Source organism: Pseudophryne corroboree, chromosome 1 (assembly GCF_028390025.1).
Source record: "Pseudophryne corroboree isolate aPseCor3 chromosome 1, aPseCor3.hap2, whole genome shotgun sequence".
Taxonomy (NCBI): Eukaryota; Metazoa; Chordata; class Amphibia; order Anura; family Myobatrachidae; genus Pseudophryne; species Pseudophryne corroboree.
In genome coordinates, this window is record NC_086444.1 from 697,959,898 (window position 1) to 697,981,856 (window position 21,959).

At 43.4% G+C, this 21,959-nt stretch overlaps 1 protein-coding gene, 1 non-coding gene and 1 pseudogene across 2 annotated transcripts in view; all 3 read right to left on the reverse strand.

Annotated features, from left to right (window-relative positions):
• Positions 1-832: 832 nt before the first annotated feature.
• ABHD17A (abhydrolase domain containing 17A, depalmitoylase) overlaps positions 833-21,959 on the reverse strand; it is a 42,808-nt gene continuing 21,681 nt past the window's right edge. The window contains exons 3-4 of the mRNA XM_063914820.1: positions 8,581-8,760; positions 833-2,171 (exon numbers count right to left, since the gene is read on the reverse strand). Coding sequence (XP_063770890.1) covers positions 1,943-2,171; positions 8,581-8,760 — 409 coding nt within the window. The 3' untranslated portion in view covers positions 833-1,942. The remainder of the gene's footprint in view (positions 2,172-8,580; positions 8,761-21,959) is intronic.
• On the reverse strand, positions 15,726-15,839 carry LOC134961233 (U5 spliceosomal RNA). Its single transcript, XR_010187871.1, has one exon. It is a non-coding gene; the product is annotated as a U5 spliceosomal RNA (small nuclear RNA).
• Positions 17,524-17,631, reverse strand: LOC134932391 (U5 spliceosomal RNA; annotated as a pseudogene).

The window sequence follows — 21,959 nt, forward strand, 5'->3', positions numbered from 1 at the left end:
ACACAGAAGTATCACTGCAATCATAGAAATACTATCAAGACACGCTAATGAAAGTCCTCCATAATTTGCACTGCTACTGTATGTCAACGTCACTGTGCTTTTTTTTTTTTTTAAGGTGTTTCTAGGAATAGTTTAAAAGTATATTTTACTTGTATGCTGATATGGTCTACTGCTTGTTTTTCCTTGACTTAAATTTAGTTTATTGGAATATTAGCTATCTAAACAGCATTATAAGAGATTTGTTTCCTAACCAAAGTATTACGTTACCTGCACAACTAGAAAGTTCTAAACACCAGATTGAGAAATAGAATAAAATTATGTGGTTTGAAAGTGGTACTCTCTGGGCGTCATTTGTTGAGGTCACTGACGAGCACTGCTAAAAAATTTAAAAGTGGAGAATGCACGAGAGTGTGGGGAAAGATGGAGGTCATTCTTGAAAATAATCTTGTATATTAATGGTAGTGTTCCTTAATATCACAGAAAGCAGAGCCTATATTGTTTGCATATATTCCACGACAGCAATAGATGGTAATTTCATAATTATTGAACAACTTAACTTATATAGTTATTGAAAGACTAACCATAAATATATATTTACTTATTTGCATTATATTTTTAAGAGCCTGGGATAGGAGAAAAATAAAAATCAGGAGGGTGCAAAACTTCAGCAAAATAATGACATTATATAGGCAGATGCCTCCTATTACATAAGCAGTCTTGTGATCCCATTATGCACCACTTTATTATATTTTGGTAATAAAAGAAATGTGACATTACTGATCTTTGTACTTGTGTTCACTATTGTACAACAGAGATACAGACACATCTGCAGTTATTGCTCTCCAATTTTTATTCTTCATTCATCACATACAATCCTTGCCCAGTAACCCTAACTGGTTTCATATGAAAAAAAAAAAAACAAAAAAAACGTATAGTCACCACGAGAATAAAAATGCAGATATGCGGACACTTAAGCCCAGGTCAGAATCACATTAATATGGGACATGCCTATCAACACATGACCTGCAGCCATGTCATGGTTAACCACTCACTAAAAATATGCCTTTAAACCTGTAGTGCCAGTGAATACCTATGATGTACCTCCTTCAAGTGGATGCCCCCTGGGCTGCTTCATGCAGTCAGTTTCCCAGGGGCTCCTCTGTTCCTCTTACAGCCCCAGCATTGGGCCGTTATTGGTCTTCCCACTCACACACACCTTCAGTCAGCATTCAAAGATAACATTACAGAGTTATCGGCAGAGCCCCAGGAAAAGTGACTGCATGTAGCAACACCCAGGATCTTTGGCTAGCTGGAGGGAGACATTAGTAAAATATTTTACTTAGGGGTAGTTAACATAGAACAGACATAAGTTCAGTGATGAAAACCAAAATGTAATTGTGATAACATTTCCAACAGAAAGGATATGCAGTCTGCGATTACTTCTGAAATCAATGTTAAATGGGCTATGAATGAATTTAAAATGACATCCCCTTATTGCATACTGCCACATTTCTAAGTACCTACGGGTACCAGAAACAGGCATCAAACTAAAAATATCTGCTTCACATATGTACAGTACAAGAAATTAATTCATTCTGAACCCACTCACAGGGTTTATATCACTATTTTTAAAACTTTTCTTTGGCCAGAAGATGCACAACTTATTTGGTAAGATCCACCAGCTAGTGATTTCAGAGTGAAAGTGGTATAATACATTTTCATCGGGTGCTCTTATTTTGTACTCTGGAGTAAGCGCTCATTAAGTTTGCTTAACACAGTCAATTACGACACACAGAAAAATAGCAAACTTTATCTAGACTTTTTTTTAATCAAAAAAGCAGAATCACCATTGGCCTTGAATCATTTTTGAAAATATAAAAAGCAGGAAAATCCGCTTTTTTTTCAGTCAACGGAGAAGTTGGCCATTACTTTGTTCACAGTGTCAGTTACTGTTTTGGGAGATCAACTCTTGCGAGATGAAGCGTCTCAGACGTTCCAGATATTGACTGTACAATTCAATGTCGTTATGCCCAGCACCTTCTACCCACAAAGGCTCCACCGTTTTGGGACAACGCTCATAAAGTGCTAGCCCATGAGAAAAATCAATTACTTCGTCTTCTGTCCCATGTATTATCAACACTGGAGAGGTTATCTTTGACACCTTTTCAATACTGCAAAAAAAACAAAAAAAAAAACTAAGTGAGATAAAATACTGGACAGTTTCCTCCTCCAAAAAGCATAAAAACATCACAGTGAAAATGAAAGCTTAGAGATTACTGTATTTTTTTGACTGAGGTCGGTGCTTTGTACGTAGGGACAGAAATGGAACTTAAGGTGTGTATACATGGTGAGATTCAGGCTTACCCCGATTCTCACTATGTGATGGGGTTAGGTCGGTATCGCAAGCACATAATGAGTGTGCTTACGATATTGAGTATGTGCAATTTTGCCTAAGTGTCAATTTTGACTCTTTTCTATGAGATAGTCAAAACTGTCTTGCCTGCACAGTCTATCTAGGCTTGAGATGCCGACCACGTGGGACATCGCATCGGGATCGCAAGGTGACTTTCACCTTGCGATCTGCACTAACTTTTCTTACGATTTTAACTATATAGTCAAAAACGTAAGAAAATATCTCACCGTGTGTACACACCATTAGATTTAAAAAAAGAAATAAAATAAATGGAACTCAACATAAACATATGAGATAAGATGGAAGGCTATCTAAAGTAAGTTTTTAATATTAAAGACTACGTGCAAAAAAGTGCCAGAACGGTGATCTAGCACAAATGATGCCCTTCTTGGGATACAGGGAAACAAAATAACTTGTCAATGTTGCAAGAATATGGAACTGTACTGATGTCTCAAGCAAGCGTATTTGCTTTAAAGGCAACACCAACATCTTACCTTCACTGGAACATAATTCCACAATAAAGGTGAATCTCTGCAGTTAGCAACAGAGCTTGTTGCTATTAATTAAACCAAAGGTTCTCAACTCCAGTCCTCAGTACCACCAGGCCATGTTTTGTGGATATCTTTAATCAAGCACAGGTGAGAGTTAACTTATGCTGCAGATTCGGTAATTATCCCACCTGCTGCCACAGAGAAAACCTGAAAACATGAGCTCTTGGGGACACTTGAGGGTTGAGGATGAGAACCACTGATTTAAACAAAAAGGTAGCTTTGTTAGGGCTGAAAAGGTACACAAGCAAATCAAAGCTGTCAGACATACCAGTCAAGTGTTCTGTGGTCCCTTAATTGTTGGGAAAGTAAAATCTACATTCCTGGCAATTAGAAGGATTCAGAATGATAGGTAAGCCCGGCAATAGGACAATATAAGACTCAAAGTATTTTTAATAATTTTTTTTTTTTTTTTTTAAATATTAACATATGGATGTTAATGTATTCTTGTTACTAGTTTCATAGAATTGATAAACATCACCCTTAAACACAGATCTACATTCAAACCCAGTAACTGTAGGCATGGCATGTCTTTATAAAACATCCTTATTCTTACAGATCAATACACACAACAGCTTAGTCAGGCAATGTTATTAAAATGCAATTTACATTCTCATGATTTCCTTGCATCATGATTTTGATTAGATTGTACGGTTTAATACCACTACGATGTTGGGTTATAGAATATTATGCATATTTTCTTTTTTAGCGTGTAGCCCTTGGGGGTGAATTTGGCTGGAGTGCTTCTTGCCTAGTGGCAACTTTGTTCCTTTGTGCCTCTTTTTTGTAAGCTGAGATAAAGGAGGTTCTCTACGCCTTTTATGATTTATTTCTTACTATAGGTTTTAGGTTAGGGTTATAGGGGTATACGAGGGATGATTGATAAGTACCCGTGTTAGGCAAAAATAAAATATTAAGGGGTATATTCAATTGGCGTCGGCTCCATTCCAACATGCATTTGTCGGAATGGATCAGACAACCCCTATTCTATCCCATCTCAATTCGACTTTTTCAAGTCGAATTGAGATGAGGAACCCAGAGGAGAGGGAGCCGCGGGGAGACCAGCGGGGGACAGCCGCCAGCAAACTGAGATCAGCGCTACAGTAGCACTGCAGAAGGATGTCATGCAGCCGCCCGACCTCACGGCAGTGTCCACCCGGCTCCAGCAAGCCTGCTGGAGCCGGGTGGAAGCTGCCGTGAGCGGCGCGGCTGTGTGACATCCTGCTGCAGCGCTGATCTCCTTTAGCTGACCGCGACTGCCCCCCCGTCTCCCTGCGGCTCTCCCCCCTCTCCTCCTCTGGGTCCACATCTCAGTCCGACATTTTTTTATGTCGGACTGAGATGGTCGAAAAAAGGGTTTTGGCCCCGTTTCGACACAAGCACGTGGATTGGTAGCTATACTGCCGATCCACATGCTTTTCGACAAGTCAAATTTCTCAACTTGTCGAAAATATTGAATAGGTCGGAACCCCTTCCGACCTAAAAAAAAAAAAAAAGTCGAAAACTGTCTTTTCGACAGACGGCAGCTTTCGACGTTAATTGAACATACCCCTTAATTGGGAAAATTTTGATTTTCCCAACATAGTCCCCTTTTAGCTCAATACACTTGGCCCAACGATATTCCAACTTTTTCAAGCCCTCCAAAAAATAGGAGGTGTTGAACTCTGTAAAATAGGCTTCAGTTTTCATCGATGACCTCCTCGTTCGATGTGAATCTCTTTCCGACAAGCAATTTTTTCATGTTTGGACACAGGAAGAAGTCGCAGGGGGCAAAGTCTGGAGAATACGGCGGATGCGGCAGCAATTCGTAGCTCAATTCCACCAATTTTGCCGTGGCGACGTGGGACAAGTGTGCCGGTGCATTGCCGTGGTGGGGTGATTTTCTGTTCAATGCGTCGTCGAATCTGTCCAATAATAGAGCATAACACTGCCCTGTGATCGTTCTTCCCTTTTCCAAATAGGTCGATGAAGATTATGCCTTTGGAATCCGAGAAAACGGTGGCCATGAACAGTCTCTGCCTTCTTTGGTGCACGTTCGCCGGGTGAAGTCCACTGGTTTGACTGTTTCTTCATTTCTGACTGTTTCATCAACAGTCCCGAAACGACGCAGAAACTCCTTCGGTTTGCGCTTAAACAGGTCCAAACACTGCTTTGAAGTGGTCATTCGATTCCGCTTGTCCACAGTGAGCAAACGCGCAACCCATCTTGCCAATCGCTTTGTCATGCCCAAATGATGCCTACGATCTCAACAATCTCTCTGATCTTCACTCGCCGGTCTGCCAATACGATATCATGGATTTTGTTGTTCTTTGATTTCCTCACACGTCTTCCCATCCAAAAATAAGAATCTAATCACCGATCGGTACTGCACTTTCTCCATAGTTAGAAAAAAACTCAAACTTGCTCACTTCCAACAGCTACCAAAACAAAAGTACATTGAAATTCTGACAGTCATTGTTTGACAGATGACACTAAACGATGATATACAGGTTTGACGTCAGTGGTGCCATCTGTCTTCAAACACTTGTACTTACCAATCACCCCTCGTATGTATGCCAAAGTTGGAGTTAGGTATACACGGAATGGGGTATGGAACGGGTTGTCTATGTTTGGATTTTGTGTATTTTTACTGTGAGGTGGGATGGTCTTTTTTTGAATTGTCTTTTTTTTTTCTTCTTTGATGGTTGTCTTCATTTGTTTTCCATGTTGGAAATATATGGAACATGTGTCTGTATGGGAATGCTGGGCTTGGTATTTATTCATCTAAACTGGAATGGCTATTTCGCAGATTAAGGTGCTAAACTGTATGTCAGTGAGCTTAGTGACAAAATCAAGAGGTCATTGGTCCTCCAGCAGGTTCAGCAATATAAAGCAGAAATAGTATGCCTCTCTGAAACACATTTATTAGGCAGTAAGCAGATGTCCTTACAAAAAAAATGTTTAAAAAAATCTTGGGTTGGTTGGACATATCACCCCTCATACACAGCAGCTTCCAAAGGGGTGTCTGTGTTAATTAGAAAAACAGTAGTTTTTGAATTGGGGTGTTTACAGACTGACCCTTCGGGGCACTGTGTGTTTATTGAATGTTTTGTGTCCTCTATGCCCAACTAATATTGACAGTATATATTCCCCCGCCTTATCACATGAAATTGTTAAGAAAGTTTCTGAGTTCTTAATTCAGTTTCCTGATACCTGGTTATTTGTATTGGGGATTTTAATAATGTTCTGGTCCTGGTGATGGATCGTTGGAAGCTGAATGTTACTGTAGGTCTCTTCCTGTTTAGGGAAGTCAGTTTGTGGCACTTGTGATAGAGATGGGCTTGGTGGATGTATGGAGGAGAAATCCTGGTGTGAGGCAGTATTCTTGCTTCTCATATACATATGGTTCATTCTCCAGGACAGGCCTAGCCCGTCTCTCCTGATTTAATGCCTAGGATAATATCAATTAGGCATGCAGTTAATTTGCCGGCAGTAAGGACACAGACGCCAGAATCCAAACCGCTGACAGCCGGAATTCCGAAAGCCGGGTAAGAAGTTTGAGAAAATTACTTATTACAGATGGAGCCGTGCTCATCTAGTGCGAGTATCGCAAACGTGCACTCCCGGCGGGACTAGGCGATCCGACGCCTAGCCCCACTACGTGAGTGCACAAAGATGATCCCATTGTAGTGAATGGGGTGCGTGCGCGTCACGGACGTGCGCTCGGCCCAGATGCTGCGATGGGCATGCCGAGGTGGCCGCGCCCAGGCACAGACGGAGCCACGATTAGCATGGCTACATCTGTACATTGACAGGTCAACTTGATAAAGATGGTTATACTCCCTAAATTTTTGTATTTTTTCACAATGCCCCAGTTTTTCTCCACATTGTGCTTTTCAGGCAAATGTATAGCCTTGTTCCATCTTTTATATTGGTGAATAAACAAGCTTGAATAAACTGTTATATACTTACAAGACCTAGACCACAGGGGGGGGGGGGGGGGGGGACATGTGGTATCACATTTTTGGTTATATTAATTTGCCTCCCAATTGGCTAATTTATGGTGGTGGCTTTGAGATCTAGACTCCAACACCTTACCAAAATTGCTAGTCAGTAGATGGGATATTTTCATACTCCACTACAGACACTTAATTGGAAAAAAGATTGGGAGTGGCATCCCTCTGGTTGAACAGGCCATTCATGTAAAGGCGTTTTTTTTTTTAAATGTATGTTACTAAACCCCAAATATAATTAGTTTTGGAGGTAATAAATTTTAGCATTTTCTGACTTTCACTAAAGGTTTTGAAAGTAAGAACAGTTGTGCCTAGGAAGATATGCTGCTCATACATGTCTGGAAACTACACAAGTATTTTATCAATCAACTCAGGACAGTCTAGTTTGTAAAAATGTAAGCTTATTTTAATAACTTTACATACATTATTTTATAACATCCCAACAGATTTTAAATGCAGGTCAAGTACAGATTTAAAAAAAAAATAAATAAAAAAAAAAATAATGACTCTGTCCTGAAAGTAAATTGTATTTACACTTAGGGCCTCATTTATAATTCCAGAAATGCTGACAAAAAATATTTGGACTAAACCAGTGTGCTTTCACAAGCAGCCACACATGAACCAGGTAGAGAAAAAAAAGATATCACCACCCACTTAAACAACAACAGAATTATAGAAAGATCACCACTCCACATGCGCTTATGGGTTCACCCAGAACAGAATACTGCCTGTCCTTCTTGTAATAGAACCACATGTCTCCACACGTGGATCCTCTTGTTGAGGATACCAGTGGAAGCAGTAGAAGGACCTGGTGGACGATTATCCAGCAAGGTGTTACCTTCTCCCATGCATGCGATCTATGTTTAGCATAAACAGTAGACCAAACAGTCTGGTACGAGAATAATCCCTATAGAGGATCTAGATATGTTGGACTGGAGGTTATACTACAATATTACACTATTCTTTTCTGTATTTATTTTTTATTTATTTTTTATGTGTGCAGACACATGGTTCTATTACAAGAAGGACAGACAGTATATTTCCATTGAGGATTTCTGTTCCGGGTGAACCCATAAGCGCCTGTGGACAGAGTGGTGATATTTCTATAATTCTTTCCAGAAATGTTTTCCAAACAAAATTATATTTGACTATGCTAGGGTAGGTTATGTAAAGCCCAGGTAACCAGAATTTTGTTCAAGGTGGTACCCTTCTCAAAAAGGCGTATTGTTTGCCAGTGGGCTATGGTTTAGTAGTGCTTGGATACCTAAATATTGTTTTATCACGTAAAGAAATAAAAGTAAATTCACAGTGTAATACATTATGTAGAGTGACAATATTATCCCTTTTACCTGGGACGCTCATGGATTACACAGGGGTTCTGTGGCTGATTAAAACCAGCTGAAATGTAGGCTTGTAGTCAGCCAGCCACAGAACCTGTGTAATCCATGAGCGTCCCAGGTAAAAGGAATAATATGGTCACCCTACATTATGATATATTCTCACAATGCTTTTTTAGGATTTTACCATTTCAGTATAACTACACAGAAATCTTTCATTAGGAGTCTGATCGCCTTACATTATACAAATGATTTCAATGACATTGTAGATACAGGCCAATGGCACTTACTTTGGGAAGGCATCAAAACAGTAGGTTTTCTTAGTGTCAGGAAATGCCACTCTCATTCCAGATGTTAGTGGCGAGTGTAGAATTACAGCTGCACACTCATAACGAGATGCCAAATCCACTGTTGGAACTGTACCGATGCTCTGTCCATACAGCAGGATGTTTTCAGGGCAGATCCCATAACTATGAGAAATAGAAGGGTAAAAGGAGTCATGGTAGCTCTCTTTAAGATCTGTTATCAGTAGACCATAACCAGAGTAAGATATATCTCAGTGCCGCTAACCAAAAATACAAGTTAAAAACCATATTCTGATAGCTACAAAAGGGTATAAATAAACTTTCTGACATACTCACTAGGGTTAAGACTCATAATAAACCTTTATAGGCTCACAAATGTGGATTTCACGGCCATTCCAGGGGTCTTAAACCAGGGTTGGCAGATTTAAACCAAAAGTTTGGTTTTTTTAAACCACTTTTTTTATTATGCTGTGACTACTGGCACGTCGTAGGTCACTTTTTTTTTTTTAATAAAGTAATTTTTATTCAGCGGTCTGGAGAATAAGGTACAGACATTGCAGAGCATTAGCACATCACAAAAAATATATCAGTTAACTTGAATCAGAACCTCATTTTGAAGTAATTTCACAACTGTGGAGTATCAGGACATGTCTATGAGGGTATAGTACATAAAATTTCCTGTTGTTCAGATCAGTTAGGTCTGCAAGATCAGTAGCTATATATATATATATATATATATATATATATATATATATATATATATATATATATATATATATATATATATATATATATATATATATATATATATATAAATCCTCATTTAACTTTTATATTAACGCCCTTAAACTAACCAATAGGAAACATAAAAATAAAAAACAAAAAACAGAAGCAAAGTGAGAAGGAATATCCTGACTCAGGACCACATTAATCGTGCAGTTGAACAGACGACCACACAGGGCTCAGCCGCCAGGCGTCTCAAATACATCATGAAACAGTAAATTTTGGAAAATTAGCACTTCAGTGCCCTCTATAGTTGTGGGATCGGGTGAGAATGGGGGGAGTCAAGCCATGGAGACCAGACCCTCTCGAATTTGGCTGATGCGTTTTGTTTCATATATACATATCTTTCTTTAATTATTGTATCATTGATTAAGGTCTGAAGCGCAGAAACCAAAGGGGCTCTAGGGGCCATCCATAGCCTCGCAATGCAAACCTTAGCCAAGGCACATACACTGTGAGCATAAAGACCCATCGAAACAGACATAGAAGTAGAGCATCCCATCCCCAGAATACAGAATTGCGGGGTAAGCAGTCCGCCAGTCACTCCCGTACTCTCCAGAAGTGACCTAACCCCCAACCAGAACACCCTCAGCCTCGGGCAATCCCACATTAGATGCCAAAATGTTCCCACCTCCCCCTCGCACTTAGGACAAAGGCCAGATCCGCCTGTACCAAAAGTAGCCAGTCTAGCTGGAGTCATATATGTTCTGTGTAAAATGAAGAATTGGATTTGCTGATATCTGAGAGATTTGGTAACTTTGGCAGGGTATTCCAGAGCAAGGGCCCAGTCCTCCTCAGCTATTAAACCCATATCCTCCTCCCACGGAGACGTGTCAGAGGGTCCGCATGGAGCTTAGTAAGCAAATATCCATACGCCAGGGAGACCATCTTAGCTCGACCCAAAGTAGCCACAAAGGTCTTGATGGGAAATGGGAGGATTCGTGGGGGGGACTCAGCAAACTGGGACCGGAGGGCGTGACGGAGCTGGAGATATCTGAAAAAATAGGAATTGGGTAAGTCAAACTCATCTTTCAGTTGTTGAAAGGATTTGAGTACATTATCTAGGTAGAGTTGAGAAATAGAAACCACCAGTCTAGGGGCCCATACCTCCCGCCCCTCAAGCGCATGCAATTCTGGGAGCCAGTCAGAGTACCAAAGGGGGGTATCTGGGTCCATACCATCGTATCTCAAAAGGACTCTCAGGGCCCGCCATATCTTTAAGGCCTGGAAAATAATAGGGGGAATAAACCGAGCTATGCTCCCACTCAGCAGCACTTGCATAGGAGAGAGGTGGGGGAAGTAACAGCGAATGAACTCACAATGTAAAGAGTTAACCTCAGAATCCTGCGCCCACACACTAATATGAGTCAGCTGAGCAGCGTAGTAATAAATCTGAAAATTAGGCAGAGCCAGGCCACCGTCAGAGCGCTGCCTGGTAAGGGTATTTAGTTGTATCCTAGGTCGCTTGTTAGCCCATATCAGATAGGATAGAACACTATTTAATTTCCTAAAGAATGGCGGATAAATATATACCGGGACTGGAGAATAATGTATAAAAGTTTGGGCAGTATAATCATTTTAATGATATTAACCCTGCCAGACACCGTCAGTGGAAGCTTACACCAGGCTTTGGATTTACCCACGACCCACCGCATAACTGGGTCCAGGTTCAGAGGGACAAAATCAGAAGGGTCATTAGTTATTTGAATCCCGAGGTATTTAAATTGTATCGTCCAACATAATGGCAGGGGGATTTTGGGAACAGTAGGGGGGGGCCTATGACTGGCATAATGTATTATTTAGACCAGTTAATTCTAAGACCCGAGTAATTACCAAAGCACTCAATCACACGGAGCAGAGTGGGCATTGACTTGGTGTAATCCTGTAAAAACAACAACATGTCGTTGGCATAAAGAGCTATTCTATCCTCACGTGAACCCATACCGATTCCCACAATATCTGGGTGCGATCTTATCAATCAGGCCAGGGGCTCGATGGCCAGGGCATACAGTGCGGGGGATAGGGGGCAGCCCTGCCTAGTACCACGGGACAGTTGAAAAGAGGGGGATACATAGCCGTTCACCAAGATCCTGGTACTCGGATGTTGATACAGTAATTTAGTCCATCTGATAAAGTTGGGTCCAAAGCCCATACAAGCCATCACCTCCCATAAATAAGCCCATTCAATGCTGTCAAAGGCCTTGGCCGCGTCTAACGAGACCACAGCCGAATCAGAAGGGGAGTCATGTGGGAGTTGCAAAATGGTATATAATCTACGTAGATTAATAGATGTGGACTTCCCTGGCATGAAGCCAGTCTGGTCCGAGTGAACGAGGGAGGTGATTACTGTGTTAAGCCGTACTGCCAATATCTTTGCCAGGATCTTAGCGTCGGTGGGAATCAGGGAAATCGGCCTATAGGAGTCTGGAGACCCAGGGTCCTTACCGGGCTTTGGAATCACTATTATAATCGCCTCTGACATAGAGAGGGGAAGTTCGTTATTGGCAAATATATCTAAGTATAGGGCATGGAGTCTGGGCCCAAAAAAAATCGATATGATTCTTATAAACCTCGGAGGGAATCCCGTCACACCCCGGAGCCTTGCCATTAGGGGACATACCAATGGCCGCAGTCACTTCCTCGAGCTTCAAAGGCGCCTCCAACAGCTCACAGGCTCCAGAGGAAAGTGCGGGCAGCGCAATACCCCTCAGGTAATATGAGAGATCTAGAGTAGAGCACGTCAATTGTGAGCTATATATCTCAGAGTAATAAGATCTGAATAATTGCGCAATGTCCGGCGTGGTGTCAACAAAGGAGCCATCCCCATCAGACATCTGGGTGATCGTAGACCCAGGACGATCATAAAGTATCAGACGGGCCAGGAGTCCCCCCGTCCTATCAGCCTGCATATAAATATTAGTAGCTTTAAAAAGGAGGGAACGTGAGTTTTTATCGGACAGGTGGGCCATCCAAGCCGACTGAGCCACTAGCCAGCGTACCTACGTCGCGGGGGCACCATCTAGCAAGTATTGGGACTCTAGTTCCCTGGCGTCACTTTCAAGGGCCTGTTCTCTCTCCCTTGAGGACATTTTATGAGCCGCTATGCGTCCAATATAGGAACCTCTCAAAAACGCCTTAAATGAATCCCAAACTATCGTAGCCGGGGCTGACCCTACATTATCGTTAAAGTACCCCCCCCCCCACTGAGTCTCCAGGTCACTACAGTCACCTAGTTGGGTCAGCCAAGAGGGGTGCAGCTTCCAATAAGAGTGCCCCTTCTGACTTTCTACAGCAATAGTCATCAACAGAGGGGAGTGATCAGAGACTCCTCGAGCCTCATAGTGGATGTCAATGATCCCAGGGACAAGGGCAGGGGACACTAGCATCAGGTCAATCCTGGAGAAGGAGCCATGAGTACTGGAAAAACAGGAGAATTGACGGGCCGCAGGGTGACGGAGTCTCCACGCATCTACCCACTGCAAACTATCCAAGAAGTCAGCAAATTTGGTAAGGCCACCACCCGCTAGCGCAACATTCGGGGAGTGCCATCGGTCCAAGGATAAATCTAGGATATTATTAAAATCGCCCAGGCATATCACTGGGGTGGTAGGAGAAGAAGCAATAAAAGAGGCAGCCTGCTGCAGCACAGCATATGAAAAAGGAGGGGGGACATACACCGCTAAAATGTAATAGGACTGGGAACTCAGTTTACATTCCATAAATACAAATCTTCCATACGGGTCAGTTTTGATCGACAACAATTCAAATTGCACTGATTTTTTAATCAGAACCGAGACACCCCTAGAAAAGGAAGAATGAGAGGCATGGTAAGCCCATCCCACCCAGGCCCGTCGTAAAGACAATAACCTATTTCCCTCTAAGTGGGTCTCACTGAGGCATGCAATATCCGGGTCATATTTCTTAATCATATTTAGAACCAAAGAGCGTTTGATTTTGTTATTCAGACCTCGGACATTCCATGCCAGAATTTTCAGGTTAATCATAACCCCATGTAGATTCAATGCGTCTCCCGGATAGACATTTCCCAAAATATAACTGAGAATCAACAGTATTAATACCAGCAACACATGACGTATATAAGCCCCGCGCTATAAGCCATAGCGTCTGAATCATTAAACATCCTTGCTTCAGAAAAAACTTAGGTAAGAAAATAGGATTTTGGTACTTACCAGGTAAATCCTTTTCTTTGAATCCATAGGGGGCACTGGAGTACTCTTGGGATATGGACGGGCGTAGCCCGAACAAAGGCACTGAATATTTAAATTTAGGCCTCTCCCCCCCCTCCATATCCCCGAGTACCTCAGTGTACTCTCTCAGTGTTTTTTACTGAGCGAACAGGAACGATATAGAGAGGTTGACAATGGAGAATACCTATAACATAACGGACAACAACAATGTTGACCCATAACCTTACTGTCAACTAAACAGTTGACACCATAACCGATAGAACTTTATAATTTGAACCAATCGGTGAAAATGTGTTACCATAAGCTCCTCTGAGCTTAATATCAATGAAGTAAAACTTGTTACCCTAAGCTCCCTTGAGCTTAAAACAACCCAGGTAAAACTGCTCTGGGTGGGCGTCCAGTGCCCCCTATGGATTCAAAGAAAAGGATTTACCTGGTAAGTACCAAAATCCTATTTTCTTTATCATCCACTAGGGGTCACTGGAGTACTCTTGGGACGTACCAAAGCTTCCCTCGTGGGCGGGAGAGCTGTTTGATACTTGTAACAGTAGGCAGCCCAAAGCTAGATGCTGATGGCGCCACCATTTATAACGTGTAAACGTGCACAAACGTGGTGCACATGAAGGCTATGAAGGCTATATAGGCGCGTTTTTTAGACGCTCCACGACCCCCTGGGTGTGACATTCCCACCGAACCTGTGGGATGAACTATTACTGACGTAAGCAATTGTAACTTAGCCTTAACGTAAGCCTGACTTTTAGTCATTATTATTACCCAACTGGATAATGTCTGCTGAGAAACTGGCTAACCCCAGTTGGCAGTATCATAGAGAACAAACAACGTATTCATATCACGTACTGTTGACGTTCGGGACATATATAAACGCGTAATGCGTGTACCACATTCAGAATTCTAGAATGTGCTGTCCACACAGGAACCCCTATTGGTATATTGATGTGAAGAATACGAAAGCGTGATTCGTCCGAAGATCTGCTTTGTTATGAGAAAACTCAAATACGGTGGCTTGGAATACAAGGCACCCAAATATGAAAACAAATATGAAAACAAAACCCTTGCCGAAGCCAAGGCTAGACAAAAATTGTTTTCCAAAGTGAGAAACTTAATTCCCATTTGTTGAAAAGGTTCAAAATATGAAAACTGTAAGAAATCTGAACCCAACTTCAAGTCGCCTGGCGCTGTAGGTGGGATAAATAGAGTCTGAACTTTGATGACACCTTGTAGAAAGATGTGTACAGACGCAAACAGAGGCAAACGTCTTTGAAAATAAGTTTACCACACAGATACCTGCACTCTTAGTGCAGATCAACGCAGTTTTCCATCCCATCCCGTTTAACAGAATACGGGTAACTTGAAGGATGATGTTGGAAACTTCCGATGTTAACAACCTATGTAAGCACACGAAATTTTGTAATAATGAGCTGCCTTAAGCGGCTTACTATTTCGTAACATGGTTGGTATAACCGATACTGTAATGCTCTATTTCTTAAGAGGGCGGTCTGAACCCTCACCCCGTCAACCGCAGCTGCGGTACATAGATAATAGGTACATAGGTAACTATGGGTAAACTAACGTTCCCTGATGTAACAGGTTGGACGTATTATGAGCGGGCCAAGATCGTGTGCAAGTATTCCTTGAAAATTCGAGAAGCAAACTTCTCCGAAACCCATGAGATACCACCAGTATGACTGTGACAAACTGTCTTATGATCCGTTTTGGCAACGGAGAGAGCAGCGGAAAATGGTGGAGCCAGATACACGATGCTGAATGATCCCATGAATGTGAGAGACTCCACCGCCACTGCCCTTTTGATCTGTTTTGTACACATACTGAGCTTTTCTAATTGTGGCGAGATGCCATCATGTATACTTGAGGGTAACCCCCTTCTGTGGACTCACATATGAAACACCTCTGGATTGAATGTCCAGTTTTCAGTATCCAAATCCTGACGGGTGAGATCATCTGTCTAACAGATGTCCAGTCACGGAATGATCTCTTGACATTTTCACATAATGGTGTTCTGAGCCATTGAGGATTTGAGTTACCTGCTGCATTGCCATGCGGCTTGGTTCTCACTGGTTGTTGTGTATGCAACTGCCGTTGCCTTGTTTGACTGCTTAAGGCCAGCGTGAGGCAGGCATCAAAAATTTACATGAAACTCACGGTTGTTCCTTTCCACGGAAATCTTTAGTAAAAGGCGAAAGATTTATTCGTTCTGAAGAGAAACCAGAGTATATCCCTGGTCAGACTGAAAGCGAATCATGTATTGCATTGTAAAATGCACAGAGTTCTAGGACATTTATCGACAGCAATCTGTCGTGTTTTAGAACCTTTGTCGCTGATTTTAATTACAAATCCTGACCCTCTGCGACTGTCGTCCAGAGTATATGCACCCTTGTCCCTCTGTGGGAAACGCGAGTGAAGGGTGGCGAACTAAATTGAAAACACATCTTTATTCTTAATAGGTGAATACACCAATGTATCGCTAGTGTGCGTGTTTTGCACTAATTACTAGATGTACATTTGTTCTTGCTGGTGTAGTAGGTAAAAGTCTTTGATTTACCGTATTTATAATCTTACCTAGGAATTGACATCGTTTAGACGGAATTAGATGCGATTGTTTTCGAACTTGATCTGCTACCGCAGTATACCTTAGTAGCGCAAGTTAGAGGAACTTTGTTGAGACAGAGTTCTTATGTGAGATGAGCTATCATCCCAACATCACTTTGGTAAATACCCAAAGCGATAAGCAACGGTAGATATGAAATGGTTAATGGTTGTGGCGATTTGCAAACGCTAGAACCTGTGATGAACAAACCGGACTGGGTAAATACGCATTGTCAAGATCAAATGCAATTATGCAAATTTTGTGGCTCCAATAAGCAAATACTAACCGCAGAAAATCCATTTTCTAACTGTAGTAAATGACTTTTGATATTGCGACGGAGCTGTTTGGTCTTGCTGAAACAGAGGTGAATAAGTAACTCTGACTCTGTTGGCGTACTACTGCCTGGTTTATAAACCAGCAAAGACTAAATGACAACCTGCCAAACCGTTCGACAGAGGCAGTTTTGTACTTTAAGCTGTAAATAGCTGAGACATGTATGAGTTGAAGTCCTGAAACCTCGCAAATGTAACATGTAAAGACGCGCTTCCACAATTGTAAAAGAGGTCATTAAACCACTGGCTTGCTGACTGTAACGTCCTGTCGTTACAATGCGTGACTGTTTCTTATAAAGGGATAAAACGCCGTTACAAGTATACTGTATGCGGTAATGGCTGAATATCATAAAGGGATAAAATACCGTTACAAGTATATTAAATTTATGAGCAAACAAGCTCTGGCCTTGTCGCGCTTAACTAGCGACAATGAAATTAACCGGCGTTAGCAGAAGCTTTACAGATATACTCTGCAGCTTGTTTTACCAGTGATCGTCATTGTTTCATACATAGATTCTAGTGACCCAAATGTATCCTGGGTTTTTATAATGTTTGACAGAAAATCATTTACCAATGGTGGATCGCGTCCTTTTGGAAACGATTATGTATGTTGTTAAAAAACCCCCCGCACTATCTGAGTGCTGGACTAATGTACCGTTCTCACTCGTAGTTATCGGTGTGAATTTGACATAGAATCGTGCATTAAATTATAAGACCAGTGAAATAAACACTCTGGTACCCAAAGGGAAATTGGCCCCTTTGGAAAGACTGTCTTTTGTTAGAGCTGGCGGAGTCATTCCGAGACTCCGATGTTACCGCTCTTTAAATTTGAATTGCCAATGTTAACATAGGATTTTTAAAATTATTTTTAGTCTGCACTATAGCCTTACTCGCTATGTAGACAGACACCATAATAGGCAATAGACAGACACCTGCACGACTTAATGAAGTTATTATGTGGCATATATATATATATATATGTTATTGCTGAACAGCATATTCATATGAAACTCAAGCTTGTTTCTCTCTACGGAAATCTTTAGCAAAAAACGAAAGATTTATTCGATATGAAGAGAAATCAAAGTATTCTTTATGTGAAAAGCAGTTCACATGGTGAAACCTGAACCAAATTCCTACTAACTTCCCTGCGCCTCTGGTGGCTTAGAGATGTAGGGCAGGAATGTTCTAGAATTAAGTAGAAATACAGATTACATGGCTAATTTATGTGAAAACTGAACTAAAAAATTCCCACTAACACCCCTGCGCCTCCTTGTGGAGTATAGGTGTATGGGCGGAATGTTCTGGAATTATAACCTGTAAGAACAGCAATGATTAAAATGACCGTCATGCCATGCTTCCACTGAAAATCACAGGACAGGTTACCTGCTGCAGTGTTACTATAGGCTTAATAGCCTATTATACATTAAATATAGGCTTAATAGCCTATTCTACAGTTACAGATGTATTATACAGTAAAATGCAGTTTACAATACATTATGCAGCCTTATTCTTTAGTTAGCCTTCCAGTTATTCCATTAACTGTTTAAACACTAAGCAGTTTCTTAACCCCTGCAGCCTTCTGCTGCTATGGGTTTTACTCAACACTGCCTGCAGTGATGTATCTTATTTCCAAGCAGCCTTTGTTGCTGCTTATTTAAACTGAGCAGTCTCTTAACCCATGCAGCCTTTGCTGCTGCTATGGGCTTTACTCACCGTCACCCCCCTGCAGCCGCGCTGCTTGTGATGTAGCTTTTAGCTTCTCCCTGTGCAGCGGCCGGAAGCGAGTGCAGGGAGCCTAGGGAAACCCGGGGAGCGCTGGTATAGTGCGCCGGGCCGGAAGAACGGGCGGCGCCTCATACAGCAGTGGCCGGGTGCAGCGCTGGAAGAGCGGCCGGCGTCTTTAGTGACGTACGGCCGCTCGGAGCTTTAGACCCGGGTACGCAGAGTGGCTGCTTGGGCGGCGCTCGCGTACAGTGGCTGGGAGAGCGGCCGGCGTCTGTAAATGACGTGCGGCCGCTGTACAGTGGCATCTGGTACAGTGGCTGGGAGTACAGAGGCAGAGTTCTGGGAGAGCGGCCGGCGTCTGTGAATGACGTGCGGCCGCTCTACAGAGGCAGAGATCTGGGAGAGCCGTCTGAATGACGTGCGGCCGCTTTACAGAGGCAGAGTTCTGGTACAGTGGCTGGGAGAGCGGCCGGCGTCTGTGAGTGACGTGCGGCCGCTCTCTTGTAACAATAAAGGCTTTCCCCACACAGCAGGGCGGCAGCGTGAGCTGACCGCCCTGACCCCCCACCATACCTTGTAGTGCCGCACTCCTGTAAGCTCCGTCCAGTTTGTGACGGGGCTTTCATCCTGGCTGTGACGGGGCTTCTTTGTGTAAGCTCCGTCCAGTTGCAGTAGGAGACAGTGTCTGCCTGTGGCTGTGAGGGTGCTCTTTGTGAGGACCGACACGCCATGCGCTGCCTTGTAGCGCCTGTGGCTGTGAGGGTGCTCTTTGTGAGGACCGACACGCCATTCGCTGCCCGTGCAGCGGCACTATCCCGGACCCATGTTTTTCCAGAAACTGGGAAGGGATGTGCTAAGTGTAAAAATAAAAATTAAAAATAAAAATTAAAAATAAAAATCCAAGTGTGGTTATACCACAAGCCAATGTTCGTGCTGTGAGCACCGAAAAAACACTGAGAGAGTACACTGAGGTACTCGGGGATATGGAGGGGGGGGAGAGGCCTAAATTTAAATATTCAGTGCCTTTGTTCGGGCTACGCCCGTCCATATCCCAAGAGTACTCCAGTGACCCCTAGTGGATGATAAAGAAAAACAACAAACTAAAGAAAGAAAACCAAAAACAGCAACAAAGGAAGCCGCAACCAGCAGTTTCCCAATTATCCCTCCCCTCCCCGTACACCCCCCCCCCCGAACATCGGCATACTTATATCCCAAACCAACAACCCAAGCTTCCAAGTGTTGAGAAGGCCTAGATTCTCAACTAAACCTCCAACCCTTCTCTAATCAACACCACTTGGACGTAAAAGTCTTGAGCCACCAATGCAAAGGAGGGGGGCTCCCCGATCTATGATCGTTCCCTCCGGTAGTCTAGACCCCAGCTTCTGCAGCGCAGGAAATCAGTCCGGAGCCAGCTGCCGAGCACCCGGTGCAAATCTGTCCAGCCATTGTGCCGCTTCCCTGGGGGAATTAAAAAACTTGGTCTCCCCATCCGCAACAACTCGGAGCCTTGAAGGAAACAGCATGGAATATGAGATGTTGAGATCTCACAGACGCCGTTTAATGGGCATAAATTGGGCTCGGTCCTTCTGGACGTCTGCGGCAAAATCCGGGAAGGCAGACACCTTGACTCCATTACGGACCAACGGGCCCTTCGTACGACCTAGGCGGAGAACTGAGTCCCGGTCCTTATAATGCAGGAATTTGGCAATGAAGGTGCGAGGAGGGGCACCAGGAGGTAGCGACCGAGATGGTATCCTATGTGCACGCTCCACCGTGAATTGAGCCGTAAAGGACTCAGCGCCATACATCTCCTTAAGCCAAGATTCGAGGAAGTCCTCCGGCTGCGAGCCCTCTTCTCTTTCAGGCAGGCCTACAAATCTTACATTGTTCCTGCGCAGCCGTCCCTCCATGTCTAAGAGCTTGGTCTGAAGGGAGGAAACCTGCTGGGTCACCGTGGATACGGACTGCTTCAGGGGGCCACACATATCTTCCAGGTTGGAGACCCGTGTTTCCGCCTCACCCACTCTCTCACGGATACGCTGAACATCTTGTCGGAGTAAGGAGAGGTCGCACTGCACCTTTTCCATCTTATCGGAGACACGCTGCTCACTGCCAGCTATAGCCTCCAGCACCTGCTGAATAGACGGCGCCTCCGCCACCCCCGGGGAGCCGGCAGCAGACACAGAGGGGGAATCCGAGTGGGTCGGAGAGGCTCCCTGAGAAGGAGCCGATGACACCTTGGGAATGGATTGCCTGGCATATCTTTCTAGTTTGGCCGCGGCCGCACTCTGGCCTCCCTTAACCATATTGGACAGGAGCAGTCACATCCACCCTAGGGCAGGGTTTTCTGTATAGAAGTGTAATTAGAAGGCGGTAGCAGCAAGGACGTATACAATTGGTGGCGGGAAGCAACCGTGCCCGGTCTTTGTGTCAAAATATCAATGGATAGAAAATACAGGCTTGTGTAGAAGCAGCAGCAATACGGACAGGAATATTGGAGAGGGAATATCCTGCAGCAATTTCGGGAGGCAGGGGCAGGATGTTGGTGTGTAGTACACTGAAGGATATTAGTGCAGTACAGCAGCGTAGTCAGTTCCAATCTATATGCAGCTCCTATGTGGCAGAATGGGAGAGCTGCGCAGCGGGAACACCTGACTGTGCTTCCAACAGTATGTTGAATTAATATGGTAATATAGATATTGAGAGGCTGAGAATGAATGAGAGCAACTGACAGTAAGGTCTCAGAGATCAAAAACAGTTCACTGGTCACAGGAGAATCCCATCAGGCAGCCCATCAGACGTGCAGGCATGGGCAGCAGCCTTTATAATTCACTCCCAAAATGGCCGCAGTGTCCCTTCCCCAGGAGTACCTGCTTATCCTCCTATCTTCAGGGTCCCAGGTCACAGCCCGAGAGGCAGAGGAGAGGCTATCTCCCCCCCACAGTCTTTCCGCGGCGTCTGGCAGCAGCAGCAGCCCGCCGCTCGAGCTCCGGGTGTCCCGCGGCTGAGGCCGCCAATCGAGGCCGGGGATCCGGAGGAGTTGTAGGCCGCAGGGCCGGACGTCGGTGAATGCCGCCTCCACGGGACCCGGAGACCACGGAGAGGGACGCCCGTCAGTGCCAGCAGTACGGGGTGAGTATTTCGGCCGGGCAGAAGCACCAGAGGGAGTCAGGATGGGTATCAGGAGTTTGGTAGCCGGGGAGCTCCCGAGACCTGCTGCCTACTCCTCAGACGTCGTGGCCACCACGTCGTAGTCGCTTTAAAAAAAAAAAATCCTAATATGATAAAAAAAAAACTAGTGTTTTTATTCATAACGTTTAATGCCAGTGGCATGCCTAGTGCAAATGCTTAACTACTCCTTTATTGCATATGTGCGCGTTTCTCTGAATAGTGCTTTTGCATTTTCCATTTTGTGTTACTATTCCGATCTACTTATACTAAGTAATAAGTAGGACTAATGCTTAACATTAACTTGTTCTTATTTTCAATTATTTCTTAAGTGTACTTTGTAAGTATTTATGTTTAGTCTATCTACATATATTCAGATGTAATAGTAATAAGCTGTAAATCAAAGCCCAACAACATTACTGTTAGAAAGCATTAAAACATGGTTAATCAAGGTTTGTAATACATGATTTAAAATAAATAAATAAAAAATATTGTCTATGGGTCCATACACACTTAACGATA